This window comes from Psammomys obesus, unplaced genomic scaffold (assembly GCF_907164565.1).
Source record: "Psammomys obesus unplaced genomic scaffold, mPsaObe1.curated_primary_1811, whole genome shotgun sequence".
Classification (NCBI taxonomy): Eukaryota; Metazoa; Chordata; class Mammalia; order Rodentia; family Muridae; genus Psammomys; species Psammomys obesus.
In genome coordinates, this window is record NW_026596463.1 from 2,100,548 (window position 1) to 2,120,208 (window position 19,661).

A 19,661-nucleotide genomic window follows, 5' to 3' on the forward strand; every position below is an offset into this window, starting at 1 on the left:
TTTATTTATTTATTTATTTATTTATTTATTTATTTATTTATTTATTTATTTGATGACGTGGCTACTAATAGGCTTGTGATGTTTCATTGAATAGTTCCATGTATACATGTACAGCACTAACTGGACTTAGTAGGTAAAATATATGTATATGATGTATATTATACACAACATACTAATATATGTACAATTATATATTATACATAATATGCTACTACTACTCCACACACATATATATCTGCCCTCTCTAACATGTCTCCCTCCCAACACAAAACAAAACAATGACAAAAAGACACGCAGTTATGATGGGGACATGTTAGGGAGAATATGGTGGCAGCTGGAGGGGAATATGGGAGTAGATATCGTCATATTTAATAGAATACAAGTACAAACTTCTCAAAAGCAAAGACAAAAGTTTAAATTACTATTGCATTAATTTTATGTCGGTTGGAAAAAACACTTAAAGAACTGTGCTAAATGATCTGGATGCAGCTATTTTTATATTATCTCTTGTTCATTTGTTCCTCTAACTGCTGCTAATAGAATTGTCCTCTGTATATTATGCTTTTCTTAAAATAAAGCTGACTTGGTTGTCACGTAGTTTTTATTGGGTGCAGTGGCACATCAACAATCAAGGACTACAGGGCGTCAGGAGTAGAATCCAGCGTAGGAACCATAACCAGTCTTTGCTCACAAACAAATAAAAAAGATAGCTTTGTTGACAACATGAAATGAAAGGTTTGTGCTAAAGGAATGCCCTCATTTTTCACATCTGTGATAAAGAAGTGGGTGCTGTTTCCAACAGGCCATCACTGTGCGGGGCAAAAGTAACAAGAGTTCAGTGAACTACAATCCTGATTAACTACGAGTCGCCACAAGGTGGCGCTGGGAAATTAGCTTGCGGAAGCGGAAAGTCTGCTTTTGGACGTAAACCTGAGACTCTGAGCGGGATGATGGAGTAGTTAGAAAATGCACTTGCATATGGCCCCTCAAATATAGTTTCCAGAGAATTAAACAGGTCGTATGGAGCCTCACCTTTCAGCATTTGTCCTCACTGGCACTGCAATTGCATGTGAGTTTTATAAAGATCACTTCTTCCAGGGTGGGAGCTTTCTACCCCGATCTGAGTGACAGATGCTTCCAGCAGATGAGTACAAAGGGCAAATGCCTATCTGGAAGCTGTTTTCCTCCATCGTCCTCCTGTTGAAAAGAACCACCCACTGAAAAGTGCTATTTCCCGCGCGTTTACAGTCCAGTGAGGCCATCTCCTACCTGACATTCTTTGGCAATTGCGACTTAATATTAAAAGCCCAAATCCATCGAACACTGAACATTGGTTCTAGCTGGCTTTCGGCACTGAACTTACTGTGAGCCTTTTCCTGACTACATCTCACAAAGCAAGCCACGGGCACTGCAGAGGAAGCTGCGGAATTAACGGAACCAGTACCGCCCACCATGTAAGGAAGCTGGAGCCTGTAGAGCTGGGAGCCTCTTATCCCATGGAAAAGCAGACCCCACCTGTACTGCTAATGCAGGCTTACGCAGAGAGGTTAACTCAGGGCTGACTCTCACCAGTCCATAAGGTACTAGCTGTATAAATAATATCAGCTGAAGTTTGGGAAGTGAAAACGGAAGTTACAAAACACAATTAGTTTTTTAAATTATTATTACTTTTAATAGACACATTAAAGAGTCTGGTGATGAAATGCCAGCTTAAAAGGCATGACGGACCTGGATCCATGCCAGAGTTTCTGCGTCATATCGCAAACAGCTCATTTAGGGCTGGACCATGTGCCATGGACATTTGTAAATCAAAGCCTCGTGGCAAACTAGAGAGACTCAAAACTGGCAAGGGTTGGGTTTGTGGCCCGAGCAAGGCATGGAAATGAGCTTTCAGTGTAGTGAATGACCAGGCCTTAAATAACTTCCCAGGGTTCCTCTAGTTCTCAAGTTCCAGGATTCTTTTCTTTAAATATTTCAAATATAACAGTTCAGAGGTCTGTGTGGAAGTAAATGCAAGTCTGACACTACTTTTTAAAATTTTGTTCCAAAGCAAAGGAATCCATAGGCATCTTCTATATGCAAATTAGCTCAGGTAAACTTCCTGAAAAGTTATAAAGTGGACTCTAAAGGACTTTAGCTGCAACCAATGAAAAACTGTAGAATGTGTGGAACCATGGCAGTTCTCAGGAGATGGTTCATAGGCTCAGAGAGCTTAGCTTTCTGTGAGACCATCACAGCCACACACAGTTCAGGCCAAGTGTAGACTTTTGAATAAGGATGAGTTTGAAAGCTACAGAAAGGAGCAAATACCTTTCTCTCCTTAATCTCCAATACTGCCATCTCCAAAGGTTCCTCGCAAGACCCGAGGATTAGAGGTAGGCTTTCAGGCCAATGATCTGTCTCCAGAGAGCTTACTTGTAAATTCAAATGTGCACCGCAAGAATTACAGTCAATCTGGTATTTTAGAGGAAAATCAGGAAATCAGGTTTTTGGGGGAGAAAGAGGTCTCTGAGAAAAGGGAAGGCTAAATCAATGAAGGTTCTGTATTAACGCCTGGGCAACATGGCTAACACCTTCACTGCTAGGTCAGGCAGCCATGAAGCTGTGGCGGAGCCTGAGAAAGGAGCTCTCTACAGAGCAGTCAGGAAATTTAGAACAACCCGTCAGCCAGACGTGCGTGTGCCACCACCGTCCTCGCGGTGCCAGCCCTGCTGCTGCCACTTATGTGACGGCGCCACATTAAAAACCAGAGGGCCGAGCACGACTACAGACTCCTCAGCAGCTGTGGCCTGCTCACCACAGGTTTCCAGCCTGCAGCAGAGTTTCAGCTGTCCAAAGAACACGGTAAGAAAAGCAGTATCCAGGACCCTCATACCACTAAACCAGAGAGTCAGCAGTAAGGTGCCTCTGAAGGGAGGTCTCCAACAGTAGTTGATTCCGCATCTTAAAGCAGTGAAAATGAGAACAGAACAGGAACATCTGATTGTGCCCACAATCCAAGGATTTTTCAAAGAATGTCAAGGGCGGTGCTGCAAGGACAGAGGGGCTGCCAGGCAGAGCTCTGCCTAGCCAGGCTCAAGCAACCTGTTCCATGCAGAAGGTATTAGGCAGGTAGGGTAGTCCACGAATGTAATCCCAGTACTCAGGAGGTAGAAGGATTGTGAGTTCAAGTCCAGCATGAGTGAGACAGCGAGACCATGCTGTGAACCAGCAGGAAAATATTCATCTAGCTTCAGTCTTAGAAAGCCAGGAGTTCAAAGCGATCAACAGAGTATATAACACAGTGTACAAAAGGGAAGTTGTTAGAGATGAATAGTCCGTGCACCATTCTTTGTTTTGCTTTTCCAAAGGCGAGTTATTAAAACATCAGTGCTTTGTTTTTATCTGTTTATGGGGTATAGGTAAGTACTTGTTTTTATACTACATATACTACAGGAAATAATAAAGGCCAGGAACTCTCCCCAAAGCAAAGGAAGTGTTCCAAGGTAAGGAAGGCCTGCAGAGATCAGGTTGTGACAGAAATAGCCAGAAGGAAAAGAAATCCAAAACAGTGACTACTATACAGTCAGGTAGAGAGGGCCCAGGAACCTGACCTGAGGAGATAAATCAGCCACAGCATGAGGGACATTCAGTCGTCCCTCCTGCGTTTCCTAGGAGCTGAAAACCTCTAGAAAGCCCGACTACAAGTTTAGGAAGAAAATGGAGAAGGCATACATGTGCTTCTAATAATGTTAACAGGGCAGGCGAATATATCACCTAGACAGGACAATGTGAGTACAACACCGGCCAAGTGAAACTTCGGGAGTGAGTTGTGGGGAGTGGGGACAGTAAAGAAAAATCTACCTGAAAGCCACAGACCTAGAAATGAAAATGGTGCTGACTTAGAAAACAAGGAAAGCTTAACTTGATGTCATTAGCCAGGTCCTGACTTATCTTGAGACCAGAGTCCAAAGGAAGGCCATGTTCAGCAAGGCGCAGGTCAAAAACTAGACTTTGATTTCTGCTGATGTTAAAATCCTGTTGCCCAGGTTAGGTGTAACGACAGGATAGCAGAGCTACCGCAGGTCCTATTCCTGTGAACAAGGAAGGCCAAATGGAACTGGCTCTTTCCCAGCTGGTGTCAGTGTGAGCATCGGACCCTGGCTCAAGGGGATATGAAAGAAATTGCATCGTTTTAACAATCACATTATGGTTTAAATCATTTCAACGTATTCATTTAAACCATTTAAACATTTAACAGTTTCTGGATGTCACTTGCTATGTCTTTATAAATAGAGCACCATCCAACACACACAGTGTTTTTCTCTGTACATAAAATGGCCTTCAGACATTAAAAATAAAACAAAACAGTGCGTGTATTAAGTAACTCAGCGAGTCTTCCTGAATGGGTTTCTTTTTCTTGCACAGGCTTTAGAACATTCCAAAAGAAGCCATGAAAGGAAAACATGCCCCATACAGATTTTAAGTCCAAAGTCTCCAAAATAGTAACAGCAGTTTTTGTGTGATTTTGTGACAGTGACTTAATTTTTTTCTTTAACATTCTTTCTACATTTTCCAGTTTCCTTTTCCCCACCATGAGAATATACTACTTTCTTTTTTTTTTTTTTAATAGGAAAAAAAGTATAAACATTTCCTTGGAAAAAGAGGAGGCCACCCACCAAGAAGGCCTCTCTCAAGTTAGCCAAGTTTGAGAATGCCAAGCTAAGCTGGTCATGAGTGATAGACAGTGAGGCTGGGCTCAGGTACAGAACAGAAAGGTAAGGGGCAGGCAGGGGAAGATGGTTATCAACCCAGGGTTGATGGGTTATTAAGCCCACAGGAAACTCCAGATAAGTTTGGTCAGGGTCAAAGCTGACTTTGTAGGTCAATCAGCCTCCAGGCTAGTCCAGGAGGACTGCAGGGTGTGATAAGCAAAATGACCTGGGTGACCTTCCCTCCTGGCTCCTCCGACCTGACCTGCCTAATTCTCTAACAGATAAGGACAACTCCCTACTCCAGCCTTGCTAAGGTTGTTGGAGCCAGGATATCATTGCTTCTAACTTTTCAACGAGAGCAAACAGCACTCACTAAAGGGGTGCCAAACTGCTCCCCAGCCTCCTTCCCGTGTACCTTGCCCAGTAACACAGAGCATCAGCCTCCTGGGGAGGGACTGACAACCTTTTAAACCACAGCAAGAGAGAGCTGTTCAGGAAAGCCTCAGACACCCTCGGGACTTCTCCGCTCCTCCCAGAGAGGCAGCCAGGTAACTTGTGAGGACAGAGAACAGTGAAGGAGTCATTCTTGGGACAATGTGGCCAGATGTGTGATATGCATGACCCAGAACGTATCCTTTCCAGGAAGCCAAAAAGGCACAAAGGTTTTACATGAGGAAGAGCCAATAAAGGCCCAGAACATGGCATCAGTGTCTGCGTCTGCACACACATGGCCACCATAAGGGAGAAATGAGCCACTCTTTGTCTCAGAGCTGATCAAGCCATTACTGAAACCATGGTAAATGTACCCATGCCATTGTATGCCGTCCCTTAGGAGCAAAGGTTTCACCTGAAAAGAATTTAGCATGCTATCCCCTTTTAAGCTCACACATTGCCCTGGCAGCATGCTATGGCCCCAGAGGCCCTCTATGTGATACCTGAACATAATGATGGCTGGCTTAGCAGGTCACAAAAGCAGTACTAACTCACAGTGTTAAGGGATTGCCCCCAGCTTCGACAGGAACTCCCTAAGGAACACTGAGCAGTACATTGGAAAGCAGACCTCCAAAGAAACACACATGGAGTTTTAAGAAAACCTATTGGGCTGGATGGTGGTGGTGCACACCTTTAACCCCAGCACATTGGAGGGCAGAGGCAGGCGCATCTCTCAGTTCAAAGCCAGCCTGATCTATAGAGCGAATTCCAGGTCAGTAGGACCACATGGTGGGACCTTATCTCAAAAAACCAATCCCCCTCCTCTGCCACCTCCCCGAAAGTCCTATGGGTATACTGACCCATACACAGACAGAGACAGGCGCAAAACCAGGAGCTCCTCCCCCACCTCCAGAAATTATACCTTATTTTATTTATTCACTTTTAGAAATTCTAAGTTACTACAAGGAAAAAAAAAAAATAGGCCTAGCCTGATGGCATCTCTATAGTCCCAATTGTTGAGGAGGCTGAGGACTGAGTTTGAGGACAGCCTGAGCTGCACAATATGACCCTGTCTCAAAAAAAAAAAAAGTAGAGAAAAGAGGGTGACAAGATGGCCTATCATACACATGCCTGACACCAAGCCTCACAATATGAGTTGATCCTTGGTCCGTATGTGGTGGAAGGAGACAGCCACCCCTGCACGTTGTTCTGGGCCTTTCACGTGTGTGCAGTGGCACATGTGTACCTTAAAAGTGTGTGTGTGTGTGTGTGTGCATGTACACACACACACCAGAATAAATAAATACATGATAAATGTAAAGGAAAGAGCAAGAAGCCCACCATTTGGCCTGTATCTCCACCAGCCGTCATATTCCAAAGCTTGCTTTAAAAAAAGCTGGCTGGACTGTGGGTTGGGGGTTGAATCCTATGACATAATCAAAGTTTGCTCTAGGAGACTAGCTTCACAGAAATGAATTATTATGAAGACTTTTTCCTTTGCAGAAGAAAAAAAGCCAGGAAGAAGTTAACATAAACCCCAAGACAGAGGGTTCTGCCAGGAAAATGACTTCCAGCGGTAGAAACACAAGGCAGATGTCGTGAAGGGATTTTAAACTTCATTACACATGAAATCTCGCGAGCTTCACCTGCGTGCACAAGACAACAGCCACAGCTGGGGTTCCACAATGTTTGCCATCTGAAATTCCCAGTTTTCCCAGGCCCATTAAAAAACATGTGTGAATTATCAGTTTCAAGATTTTCAAAAAGTATCAAAAAAATCGCTTTAAAACAGTATGTCTTGATCAAACTTAAAACAACTTCTGTGTCTCTTCTTTAGTCTTAGAGTATAAATTCTATTGAGTAGAAAGCTGAAAGAAGCACATTTGTTGTCACAGCTTCTTATTGGTGGTGCAACCAGAATAACTGGTGATTTAATGAGTCATTAGAGCGCTTACAGTGACTATGGAATCGCTCGCTGGTTACTGACATCTGGGTACATCCCAGCCCAGTTCACAGCAGCACATCACTGCTGTAATTTTAATCTTCTCCTTATTATACTTAGGTCTTTTATTCATTTTTTTCTGGCGTTTATATTTTGAAAAATATTAAAAACTTCAAAAGTGTTTTCAAGTCCAAGGGTGGCATTATACAGAGATTATTTTAAATTCTGTACCAACAAATTCAAAACTGAACCTACTTTTAAAAAGTTCTTGAGATTATTGAAGTCACTTAAGGTCTTTTAAATGGAAACTAAAGTTTAAATCTGTTTGCATTTTCCCCACCTTAGTGCGTGAATGCAATATATCATCCTTGGTATGTTTTTCCGGTCGTAGACATCTGTTGTTTCTGGATAAAATATCTGGAAGACAAAAGAGACAATGCACTCACTGTGTTTTACTTTTCTCCACAACTAGATCTGGATTGTCCTGGCTAATCTATAAAAGGATCTCTTGGTAGCGGCTTCGGCTTCACACAGCTCCACAGGGCAATCCCAGTTTATAAGCCCTTGTCTGGTGGGTGGCACACCCTCTAGTGGTCAACCCCACAGCGGCAGGGCTTACAACCAGCCTCTTCAGAAGGCTGGGGAGTACCCTCGCACCTGTGACCCCCAGCAGGTATATGAGCCTGAGAAAGAGACCTTCTAATGGCCCCTTTATTACATTGTTAACAACCTGAACATATATATATATATATATATATGTATATTTTTTCTGCTTAAAAAAAGTACATAAAGTCTAAAGGAAAAATACCTATACCCCGTCTTTCAGACCGTTACTATTAGCATCCTGGAATATGCTTGATGCTTTCATATATATATATATATATATATATATATATATATATATATATATATATAGAGAGAGAGAGAGAGAGAGAGAAAGAGAATATATATACATATATTCTCTAATAAAAAAAATTTTTATGCACGTGTGAAAACCAGTGTGTGTACAGAATAAACCTAAAAGGTCTTACTAGAAGGTGAATATTTTCCACCCCTTCTATTATTTTATACACACATAATTTCTGATCAGTACTAATCATATTTCTGAACCACAGTTTCCCCATTCCCCACGGCTGGGCATTTATTTGGTCTTCGTCCTCTCCCTGTCACTGCAGGGAACAACTTGCATCCGCATTTTCAGGACATCTGAATCTCCTGCTGGATGGCCACCTAGACATGCAGTTATCAGGTCTGAACAGCGAGGCTTTCACATGCACATCCACCCTGGTCTCTCCTAAGCTTGAAGCTAAACGTCTGATAAGAAACAGATTTCAGAGCAGGGTGTCAAACTTTCTGAGCATGAAAAAAAAAAAATAACTGGGCTTGAGGTCTCTAATATTAAGATAAGCACATCATCATCACCTGCTTTCGGTAAATATTTTATACAACTTGACATTAAAACTAAAATTAAATCATGTACCATATGGTAGTACTTTGACGCTCAAGTGCAATTTTTCCACTGAGAGTCGGAAAAAATGGAGACAAGAGATTTCCTCAGCTAACAATGTTCCGTATTGTGGCTGCATGCTCAAAGAGACATCTGCAGCCTGGGGAGTCTCAACACCCTCTCCAGCTGTCAAGGTGTCAGCGAGACAAGGGCTCCAGACTGAGAAGACTGGGTTCGGGTTTAATGTTCTAACAACTATGGCTGTGCTTCACACCTCTCTGTGCAGTCAGCGTTCCCCGGCCCCTTTCTCCACACGAGAACCATGTGCATTTATACTTCTCCTGGGAAGCCCTTATGGAAATGCCTTCCTGTACCAAAGAGGTGGAATCCACTTCTAGTTCATCAGACTGCTGCATGCAACTCTGCATCTCCAGCGCTTCATGCGGAGCTAAGCTTGGAAGGGGCACTGAATATTGATGAATGAGGAAAGCGAGGCGGCTCTCTACATCAGCTCAGGGCCTCGTAACAGCATCTGTCAGAGCCTTGATGGTCAAAGTCAACGTTAAAACAGTTTGGAAAGGCTCAATCAAGTCTTTCACACATCCCAAAAATTGTCCTAATCAGATGTTTCTTCACTAAGAAAATTTCTATTTGAAATTCCCTCTTTATTAATCTTTTAACCACCCAAGCCCTTCCTCAGCACTTGATAAGTCAAAATTAATTAATTGTATGTGGCAACTAGTATGCAGAAGGGAGGACACTTAATGTTTGGGCTCTAGTTTGGTTGAAAATGGCAGAATGAATGGAACATTGATAGTTTTGAGGACAGAGAGGCTCAGATAAAATAGGCCTGAGCACAACGATGCTGAGCGTACACCACCATGCAGGTGCAGGAAACTGGATCAATGTCCTCTCCAAGAGCAGCTGGTGTCAGCTGCTACGCCATGTTTCCAGGCCCTGCTGTGGGGCTGGTTCTGACAGCTGAGCCCGGAACCTTACATGTTGGAGAGCGCTTTACCTCTGAGCTACAGTCCCAGCCTACATGCTTATATTTCTAACAGCAAACCTGGCTTAGTAATAGAATAACAACATGGGTATTTTTAAGTCAGCTTGTTCCTTTGTCCCTTGTCCTCAGTATGACGTATGAATCATTTCCTTAAGCTAGCCATATACACTATGCATGCGAAGGGCCCAGGCCTCGACACAAGGAAATGATCAATCTCAGGGACAGCAAACTTAAGAGAGAAAAGCCAACCCCCAAAGGTTGCTCACCACATGATTCCAATACTATTCCAATCCCAGAGAGCCCTTAGTGAGTGCCAGGACAACCTGGGGGACGGATGTAAGATGAAAGCCCACTTCCCTGTGGTGACTGTGTCTGGTAGCCATAGGGGGCACACAAACCCATTCACAACTATACAGAACAACTCACTCACACACTTGCAAACAAACACATGTGAGAAAAAGAAAAGCTGAATAAAGCCAGGGTTCTAGTTTCTATTCTCACCCCAGTGGCATCTGGGGGGAGAGGGGGCTGGGGAGGTGTGTCCCTTGTTCTTCTCACTATTCAGAAGCTGAGGCAGGAGAAGTCCACAAGTTTGAGGCCAACCTGGGATAAAGAGTGAATTCCAGGGCGGCCTTAGTTACAGAGAGACTCTCAAAGAAAGAAAAAAAGAAAGAGAGAGAGAAGAAAAAGAAAAAAAAGAAGACAGAGAAGAAAGGAAGAAAGAAGAAAAAAGGAAAAAGAAACAAAATATTCCACACAAAACAATTTCTATGTAATATTGTACTACAGCTATAAAAACATCAGTGCTGAGGGAAGCTGAATGACGGATACACAGACATACTATTTCCGAAAGTTCCCGTGATTCTATAATCCTTCTGAAATAAAAGTAGTCCTCCAATTTCCATCAAATGTAATTTCCTCATTTCCCCCATGTGTCTATTTCTTCTCTCTTTGAATTCACCAAGTGCTGAATGCTTACTGATTGAATTTTATTTGGCAGATCTATTTCAGGAGCAGCAGCTACAAGCCCCTAACCTTTCAAATTTAAAGTGATACCAGGATTTATAATAATTACTATAAAAATATATATGGGCCAGGGAGACGGCTCAGCCATGTAAAAATACTAAATATGCAAGCCTGATGAGTGGACTTTGATCCCCGTAAGTTTGAAAGCATCTAGGAAGCCAGATGAAGTGGAATGGCTCTGCAGCTCCAGCACGCGGACGGGGAGATGGGCCTGGAACGTCACAGGCAAGCTAGCCTGGAACACGCAGTGGAAGCAAGGGAGGCAATGACTCCTGCACGTGCTCCTTTGACCTCCACATGCCCTGGCACGCGTGTACCTGCATGCACGAATCCATGTGCAGATACATAATAAAAAAATTAAGTCACAATAATTTACATAAAATATGCAAATGGAGCTGACTGCCTTAACTGTCAGCTAAAGCCAGTTCTAACCTTTTATAATTCAGACACACTTTCACTCGTCTGCTTTGTGGCTATGCCCCTACATTGTTATGAATTCTTGCCACGTGTGTCTTTGGGTAGGTCTTTCCATATTCTCAAGCCTGCAGAGACATGTCTCTGCCTGACAAATCAGTGCTGGAAGTAAGGTGACTGCTTTGCACTGACTTTTCGTCTTCCCCAGTTAGCATGTGAAAGCTTACCTTGGGTAGCCCAATGGCCTCCATAGCTCTTAACCACTGCACGGTGTTATCTGTGTGTCGAAAATGAAGGCCAGATTTCTAAAACGACAGGAGAAAGGAAAGAATAATGAGATCACACAAAAAGTGAGTCATGTGCAATACATATTTTCATTACCAGAATGCTATTCAATTGGGCTTCTCCAAGAACAGTCATTGATGCTCAAATAAAACAAATCCAGACACAACGGAAAGACTAGACAGCATTTCAGCAACACTCTTGTTACTCTTGTTATCTGTGATGGGCTACGCTAGTCTCTATGGTTCACGTTTCAAGGTAACTCTGAACTTGAATTTCAAAGACCACGAAATGTCTACCACACACCTCAGGGTGTTTTGTGGAAATGTATGTACAAGTTCATGCTCACACGGTATCAAGATTTTGGTAATTATAACTGAGAAGTCTAGCAATTTCAGTTAAAGTAAACGGGATTTTTACTTTAAGCTATTATTTTTTCTTTTTCCTTGAGTCTAGGTTTTACCATGTTGCTTTGGTAGGCCTAAAACTTGCTATGTAGCCCAGGCTGGCCTCAAACTTGTGAGATTTCTCCAGCCTCTGCCTCCTGAGGGCTAGAATTATAGGCATGCACCATGGTCCCAGCTCTATGCAGGATTTTCAGAAAACTGTCTTTGTTTTGCTCTTGAATGTCTATCTCTACAGGAAACTTGAAAGATATAAAGAAGAAAGGAAAGCCTAAACCATTCTATAATTCAGAGCTAATTTTAGTGTATATTACTCTCATTTCAATATTAACCCTGGCTTTATACAAGAAGTAAATATTCAGCAGAAATGACATATGACCTATTTTTTTCTACATAGTACAACTGTCTTTCAGTGTGTCTTTCATTTTTTTCTTTAGTCTCAATCAGATTGCCACCTCATGAAGTTATATCAAGTAATGAGCCATAAAGAGCCTTAAACTATTTTGCATTTTCCATTTAATACATAGGAGAATGTATTATCTATTTCATATTAGTTTGAAATGAGTATGCAAAAAAGAAATAACTAAAGCAAGCTTTATCATATAGTTAACTCTCAATAATAGATAATCACATTCAACAAGACTGGCTCATCCTGCTGTCTATGAGCTTTCAAAACTGAATAGTTTATTAAATCTAAGGTGTTCTCATTGCTGTTAGAAATTATAAAACATAAGCAAATTAATATTCAATGAATGATTAATAAGAGTCCTTATTGTGGTTGCACAACGTGTTTCAATAACTTTATGTAAATGGCTTCTAATTTTCCAAATACCTTTTAGCATAATTGCTAGTCCTACTTTTTAAAAATGAGGAAAGCCAGGTCAAAAAGATAGAATGATTTGTCTAAACTTAAGTGGCTCTAAGAGGGAGCTGGGATTCATGATGGGGTCTCTAAAACTTTCTGAGTGCTGACATTCCTCTGACTCTGGGAAGAACATGGGGTCTAATACTGCTTGGCTAGTCTTCAGAAGGAAGAAATTTGTTAGGTGTTATAAAAATAATCGAGAGTAGAAAGGAGTGGGGGAGAAGGGGAGAAGAATGAAGATAAATTAGATAGGAAAGAGGGAAAACAGAGAAAGAGTCAGGCCATAGTGTGTGTTTATAACACAGCATAAATGTTTGCAGGATTCCAGCAGTCTTTAGACAAGAGAAATATGTGACCATGGGGAACAATCATGGGGTGAGTCTGAATGGAGACAGAGATGAGAGCCACCTGCACACAGCCTAACTAAATGTTTTCCTACCTAACATAGTAAGTGCCTCCTTTGTGTAATATGGCTGGCATGTGATATATTCTGGTTTGTAAATGACGATCTACTTCCCAGTCAGTCTTGTACTGTGCATATAAAACTGACCAAGGCTCTAGGTTGATGGCACTTTCTGATAACACCCAAACGAGAATTGATCTGTATATTCCTAAGTGCATGTTAGAATCACACAACAGAAGCCCTGCTCTGTGCAAAGACTGGTACTTCTCCTCCCCACGGTGTCATGAAGTGTCCATTTTTTTTCTTGTTCCAGTGAGTTAATTAAACAACTTTTGTTAGCTCAAAATTGAGTTCTAGAGTCAACAGTGGTTTGAGCTTCAATAATCCCAAATCATGTAATGAAAAAATGTCATTTCTCTTTAGTGGTCTTATTATGTAAATAATCTCACTGTGTAAATCCCTGGCCAGCCGCCTTCCTTCCTCAGCCTTAAAATGCTGTTCTGAGCTGGGGAGAACAAAGAGAAAGTCCTTAGTTGCAAAGAGTATCTGAAGATGCAAAAATGTTTTTACGTAAAATAAATAAAATGTCTTTATGCAAAAATGCATAAATAAAATGCAGGCTGTCGGCCACTACCACCAGGACATGCATGCTAGGTTGGAGACTCACTCACCTGTAAGGTCAGAGAAAGGTCTCTGCTTCAAACACAGGGGTTGACTAAAAGGGTGGGCATTCCTACAGGTGTACAACAGATTTCAGTTTTTCATCTCGAACATCTGAGAAACACTGGCTTCAGAACCCTGAGGTCCATATTCACTTTTTTAAAAACTATGCTCTGTGAATGGATTACCACATCATCTGTCTCGGTCTATAGACTTGTTTCAACTAGTACAAAAACTGGTTTTCTAAATGGGCTCAAAATAATCTCATCCGTTGCAGTTCTTTTCAGAGTCTTTAAAAAAAAAAATCAGTCCTATATATTAATATGAGATGAAATGATGTGGCTATGGTCATATTTATCAATAGATGCTCCTGTCTAGCTAACATGCTTATATTTCTTGTGGAATAACATATTCTTTCTTCTAATTTCATATTATAGGTGTATGCTCATTTTCTATTACTGAGCTGTTCCACTGCCAGGAAATGAAACTCACCCTGTTTCTAGTACAGATGAGAAATTATGCAAGTCTTCTTTGGGTCTAACTTCCTGCATATTAGAACCAGAGTGTTCTGGATCTTCAGAACTGTAACAGTTACCCACAATGTTTATTCTATAGATGGGGAACTGTGGGTACAAGATACTCCAGTGCCAGTCATGTTTAACTGACAGACTCAGAGGTAGGTCTCTGTGATGGTGTGCTTCGTCAGCCTACTGCAGTCTTTAATCACCTGTAAGAAAGCTTCAGGGAGGGATTATCTAGACTATCTACCTAGACTATATGAGTTTGACCCGTGGGCATGTCCCATAGAGGATGCCTTGATTAAGTTAATAGGTGTAGGAAGACCTAGCCCACGGCGGGAAGCACTATTCCCTAGGTTTGTGTCCCAGAGGGTGAGAAAGTGAGCTGAACAGCTGGCAGATGTGTTCTCATTGCCTCCTGTTCCTGACTGTGATGCTACCAGCTGTCTTAAGTTCCTGACACCTTGGCTTGTCTGCTGTGCCCTGGAATTGTGAGCTTTGGCTTTCTTTAACCCTTTCTCCCCTGAGTTGCTTTTTGTTGGGGCAGATTATCACATCAACAGGAGCTGTCAAAGTACAGCAGGCTCTTTGCAGAGCCTTAATTCCATGTTCAGACACTGTACATTCTGCTGCTCACAGTGGCTAGAAACAAGTGTGACCTTCAATAAACACATGCCAACTATTCAGCTTTGCACCAGTGGCCAGACTTTCCAGAGCCTTTCACGGAGTTCCCTCTCAGAATGTTCTTCCAACACTGTCCCCTGACCATGCATGCAAGATCGAATAGTTAACACTGACTATCAACTGGACAAGACTCTTCCCTGACCATGCATGGAAGATGGGATAGTTAACACTGACTATCAATTGGACAAGACCTGGAATCACAAAGGAGACAAAGCTCTGGGCATCTGTGAGTTTTTACGTTGGGTCAGCTGAGATGGAAAGACTCACCCTAAGTATCATCCTACAGCTCAGGGCCTTGGACTGAATGGGAAGGAGAACGTAGGCCAAGAGCCATAGCATTGTACCTTTTCTCCCTCCGTACTGCAAATGTGGTGTTATCTGCCATCTCATGCCTCTGCCACCATGACTTCTTTTTTTTTCTAAATTTTTTTTATTAATTACACTTTATTCACTTTGTATCCCCCCTGTAGTTCCCTCCCTCCTCCCCTCCCGATCCCTCCCTTCCTCCTTCTTCTCCACACATGCCCCTCCCCAAGTCCGCTGATAGGGGAGGTCTTCTTTTCCTTCCTTCTGATCCTGGTCTATTAGGTCGCATCAGGAGTGGCCGCATTGTCTTCCTCTGTGGCCTGGTAAGGCTGCCTCCCCCTTAGGGGGAGGTAATCAAAGAGCCAGCCACTGAGTTCATGTCAGAGACAGTCCATGTTCCCTTACTATGGAACCCACTTGGAGACTGAACTGCCATGGGCTACATCTGTGCAGGGGTCTTAGCTTATCTCCATGCATGGTCCTTGGTTAAAGTATGAGTCTCAGGAAAGACCCCTGTGCTCAGATATTTTGGTTCTGTTGCTTTCCTTGTGGAGCTCCTGTCCTCTCCAGATCATACTATTTCCCACTTCTTTCATAAGATTCCCTGCACTCTGCCCAACAGTTGGCCATAAGTCTCAGCATCTGCATTGATAGTCTGCAGGGCAGAGCCTTTCAGAGGTCCTCTGTGTCAGGCTCCTAACTTGTTTCCTGTTTTCTCCTTCTTCTCATGTCCATCCTCCTTGCCTTTCTGAATGGGGTTTGAGCATTTTAGCCAGAGTCCTGCCTCTTGATTAGTTTCTTTTTTTTTTTAAAGAATTTTTTTAAGATTTTATTTACTTATTTATTTTATGCATATTAGTGCTCTAAGAAAACAGTAGAGGGTGTAGATGGTTGTGAGCCACCATGTGGTTGCTGGGAATTGAACTCAGGACCTCTGGACGAGCAGACAGTGCTCTTAACCACTGAGCCATTTCTCCAGCCCCCTTGATTAGTTTTTTTAGGTGTACAGATTTTAGTAGGTTTATCCTATATTATATGTCTAGATGAGTGAGTATTTACCGTGTGTGTCTTTCTGCCCCTGGAATAGCTTACTCAGGATGATCTTTTCCAGTTCCCACCATTTACCTGCAAATTTCATGATTTCCTTGTTTTTTTTTTTTTTATTGCTAAGTAGTATTCCATTGTGTAGATGTACCACAATTTCTGTATCCATTCCTCAGTTGAGGGACATTGGGTTGTTTCCAGCTTCTGGCTATTACAAATAAAGCTGCTACAAACTTGGTTGAGCAAATGTCCTTACTGTGTACTTGAGCCTCTTTTGGGTATATGCCTAGGAGTGGTATAGCTGGATCTTGAAGCACTATTCCTAGTTGTCTGAGAAAGCACCAGATTGATTTCCAAAGTAGTTATAGAAGTTTACATTCCCACCAGCAGTGGAGGAGGGTTCCCCTTTCTCTACAACCTCTCCAGCATGTGTTGTCACTTGAGTTTTTGATCTTAACCATTCTGATGGGTGTAAAGTGAAATCTTAGGGTCGTTTTGATTTGCATTTCCCTGATAACTAATGATGTTGAACATTTCTTTAAGTGTTTCTCTGCCATTCGATATTCCTCTATCAAGAATTCTCTGTTTAGCTCTGTACCCCATTTTTTAATTGGATTCCTTGCCAAGAAACCCAGAATTGCTAAAATAATCCTCTACAATAAAAGATCTTCTAGAGGTATCTCCCTCCCTGATCTCAAGCTGTACTATAGAGCAACAGTAATAAAAACTACATGGTACTGGCATACAAACAGAATGGTGAATAAATGGAACCAAATAGAAGACCCAGAAATAAACCCACACACTTATGGACACCTGATTTTTTACAAAGATGCCAAAACCAGACAATGGAAAAAAGATAGCATCTTCAACAAATGGTGCTTGTCTAACTGGATGTCTACATGTAGAAAAATGCAAATAGATCCATATTTATCACCCTGCACAAAACTAAAGTCCAAGTGGATCAAAGACCTCAATATAAAACCAGACACACTAAACCTGTTAGAAGAAAAAGTGCGGAAGAGCCTGGAACTCATTGGCACAGCCTGGAACTTCCTGAACAGGAACAGAACACCAACAGCACAGGCTCTAAGATCAACAATCAATAAATGGGACCTCATGAAACTGAAAAGCTTCTGAAAAGCAAAGGACACTGTTGTCAGAATAAAACAACAGCCTACAGACTGGGAAAGGATCTTCACCAACTGTATATCTAACAGAAAGCTAATAACTAAAGAAGTTAAAAACCACCATGACTTCTTGACTGCACTCTCAACTGTGAGCCCAAATAAAGCCTCCTTAGGTTACATTTTAAAAGGCATTCTGTGGCAGGGACAAGAAAAAGAAATAGTACAAACAGCTTTCTTCTCATTTTTTTCTAATCTCGGAGTAAACCTTCTAATGAAGACTCTCAGATCCTACTCATTGTTGGCTATCGTGTCTTCTGTATAGACAGGCCACAAGTCATAACTTCAAGTGATAGTGTACCCAGCCATAGGTACCATGAATGTCAGAACTGCTCTGCTGTTTTCACTGAGAACGTGATGGGCACAGGGCAGGTGGTGGTGAGTGTTACATGGAAATGAACTCTACTCCATTCAGACTAATCGTCCCTTATCAGATGTCCTTGGGAATCTGAATGTTTCAGACTTCAAAGTTTTCCCAACCTTGAAATATTTGCATAAACATTATCAGTTGGACCATCTCCAATCTAAAAATCTAAAACCAGAACACTCTGAGATCCAAAACCCTTTGGGGATGGCTGGTACTCAGAATCCCAGACTTGAGACCATTTCAGGTTTCCAAATAGGGACATTAATCTGTACGCGCTTCTCTCATAGAGCAAGTTCACCTTCTTTTCCTACATTATCATTTTTATGTCAATGATCATCTGTGAGTGCAATGGCGTTCAAACCTCAGAACAGCACAAACCTCTCCTATTGGTGAAGCTCCTCAGAAAGCCAAGAGATGTTACCCAGCTCAGCAGTGAGCGGAACAAGCTCAGTCAGGTGATCCCGCAGTACTTCCTCAGAGGCGGGAGGCTAAGCACATTGAGTGAGCTCCATGGAGTAGTGGCTTGAGTAAGAAATGCCCCCTTAGGCTCAGGCATCTGAATATGTGGTCCTGTTTGGGAGGTTTAGATGGTGTGGCCTTGCTGAAGGAAGAATATCGCTGGGAGTCAGCCTCAAGAGTGCAATGTATTGCTATTTCTATTTTGTTTTCTTCGCTCGGCATTCAGGATGTATGCTTTCAGCTCCCTGTTCCTGCTGCAGTGCCAAGGCTTGTTGCCAAGCCTCTACTCTACCATCAGAGACTCTTATCCCCGAGAATCATAAGCCAAAATAAAGTTACTCTTCTGTAAGTAGCCTTGGCTATGCTGGTTTTTCACAGCAACACAATAGCAATTAATAAGTTGGTACCTGATAGTGAGCTGTCGTCCTGAAGAACCTGTCAGCTTGACACAGGTGAGAGTCATTTTCTCAGAGGAAACCTCAACTGAGAAAACGCTCCCATCAGATTGGCCCATTGGAAACGCTGTTGTGTACTTTATTTATTGGTGATTTTTTTGGGAGGGATCACCTCACTGTCAGTGGTGCTATTCCTAGATAGGCTGAGCAAGCCAGCCGGCTGCAGCCCTCCATCACCTCTTCTTCAGCACCTGCCTCCAGGTTCCTGCCTCGAGTTTCTGCCTCAGCTACCTTTGGCAGTGGGCTGGGACCTGAGGTTTACAAGCTGGAACAACCCACCACCCAAGCTGCTTTTGTTCAAGATGTTTCATTACAGCAATAGAAACTCATTCCTATGACATTTTGGCAAAGAATCTAGCTGTGCTCTGCCTGTGCCCCACAAACTTGTCTGAGGCTAAATTACAAAGTAATGGACTAATTTCTTCAATAGAGGCAATTCCAAGGCAACATAATATTGAATCTGTGGTATGGTTATTATGAACCACTCTTATGAAGATCTACAATGAAAAAAGAACACGCGGGACAGAAATAAACATAAAACGTAGAGTTTGAAGAGAGATAGAGCACCAGGAAGCATGGTGCAGCCAAGGCTTGTGCTGAAACACGCCAGATTATGACCGGTAAGGACAGAGGCATGCCCTATGCTGAAATGAAGGAATGGGCAAGACAACACCCTGCTAAGCTTTCAGCTTTTGAAACAACCTAAGCTTTTTTTCTGCTTCTATAAAATATCTGATGCTAAAGTGGTTCAAGGGGAGGGTTGGGCCCACTCCAACCTGGCAGCCACGCTCGGCAGTGTCACTCCTGTGATGCTGTTTGCAGAGGCATAAGGGACGCAAGAGTGAGAGGGTCGTGATTTCCTCCTCTGCGGTTTTAGAGCTACTGAGGCTGGGAAGCACGTGGCAAGCGAATGCCCGAATGAAGGCTCTGCAAAGCCGCACTGCAGCAAGCTGTAAAACCAAGCCACACTGCAGCAAGCTGTAAAACAAAGCCACACTGCAGCAAGCTGTAAAACAAAGCCGCACTGCAGCAAGCTGTAAAACAAAGCCACACTGCAGCAAGCTGTAAA

The 19,661-nt window shown here is 42.5% G+C and overlaps 1 protein-coding gene across 1 annotated transcript in view; it reads right to left on the reverse strand.

The window, feature by feature from the left end:
• The window catches only part of Iqgap2 (IQ motif containing GTPase activating protein 2), a 136,283-nt gene that overhangs the window by 110,435 nt on the left and 6,187 nt on the right, over positions 1–19,661 (reverse strand). The window contains exons 2-3 of the mRNA XM_055598361.1: positions 11,189–11,266; positions 7,409–7,485 (exon numbers count right to left, since the gene is read on the reverse strand). Coding sequence (XP_055454336.1) covers positions 7,409–7,485; positions 11,189–11,266 — 155 coding nt within the window. The remainder of the gene's footprint in view (positions 1–7,408; positions 7,486–11,188; positions 11,267–19,661) is intronic.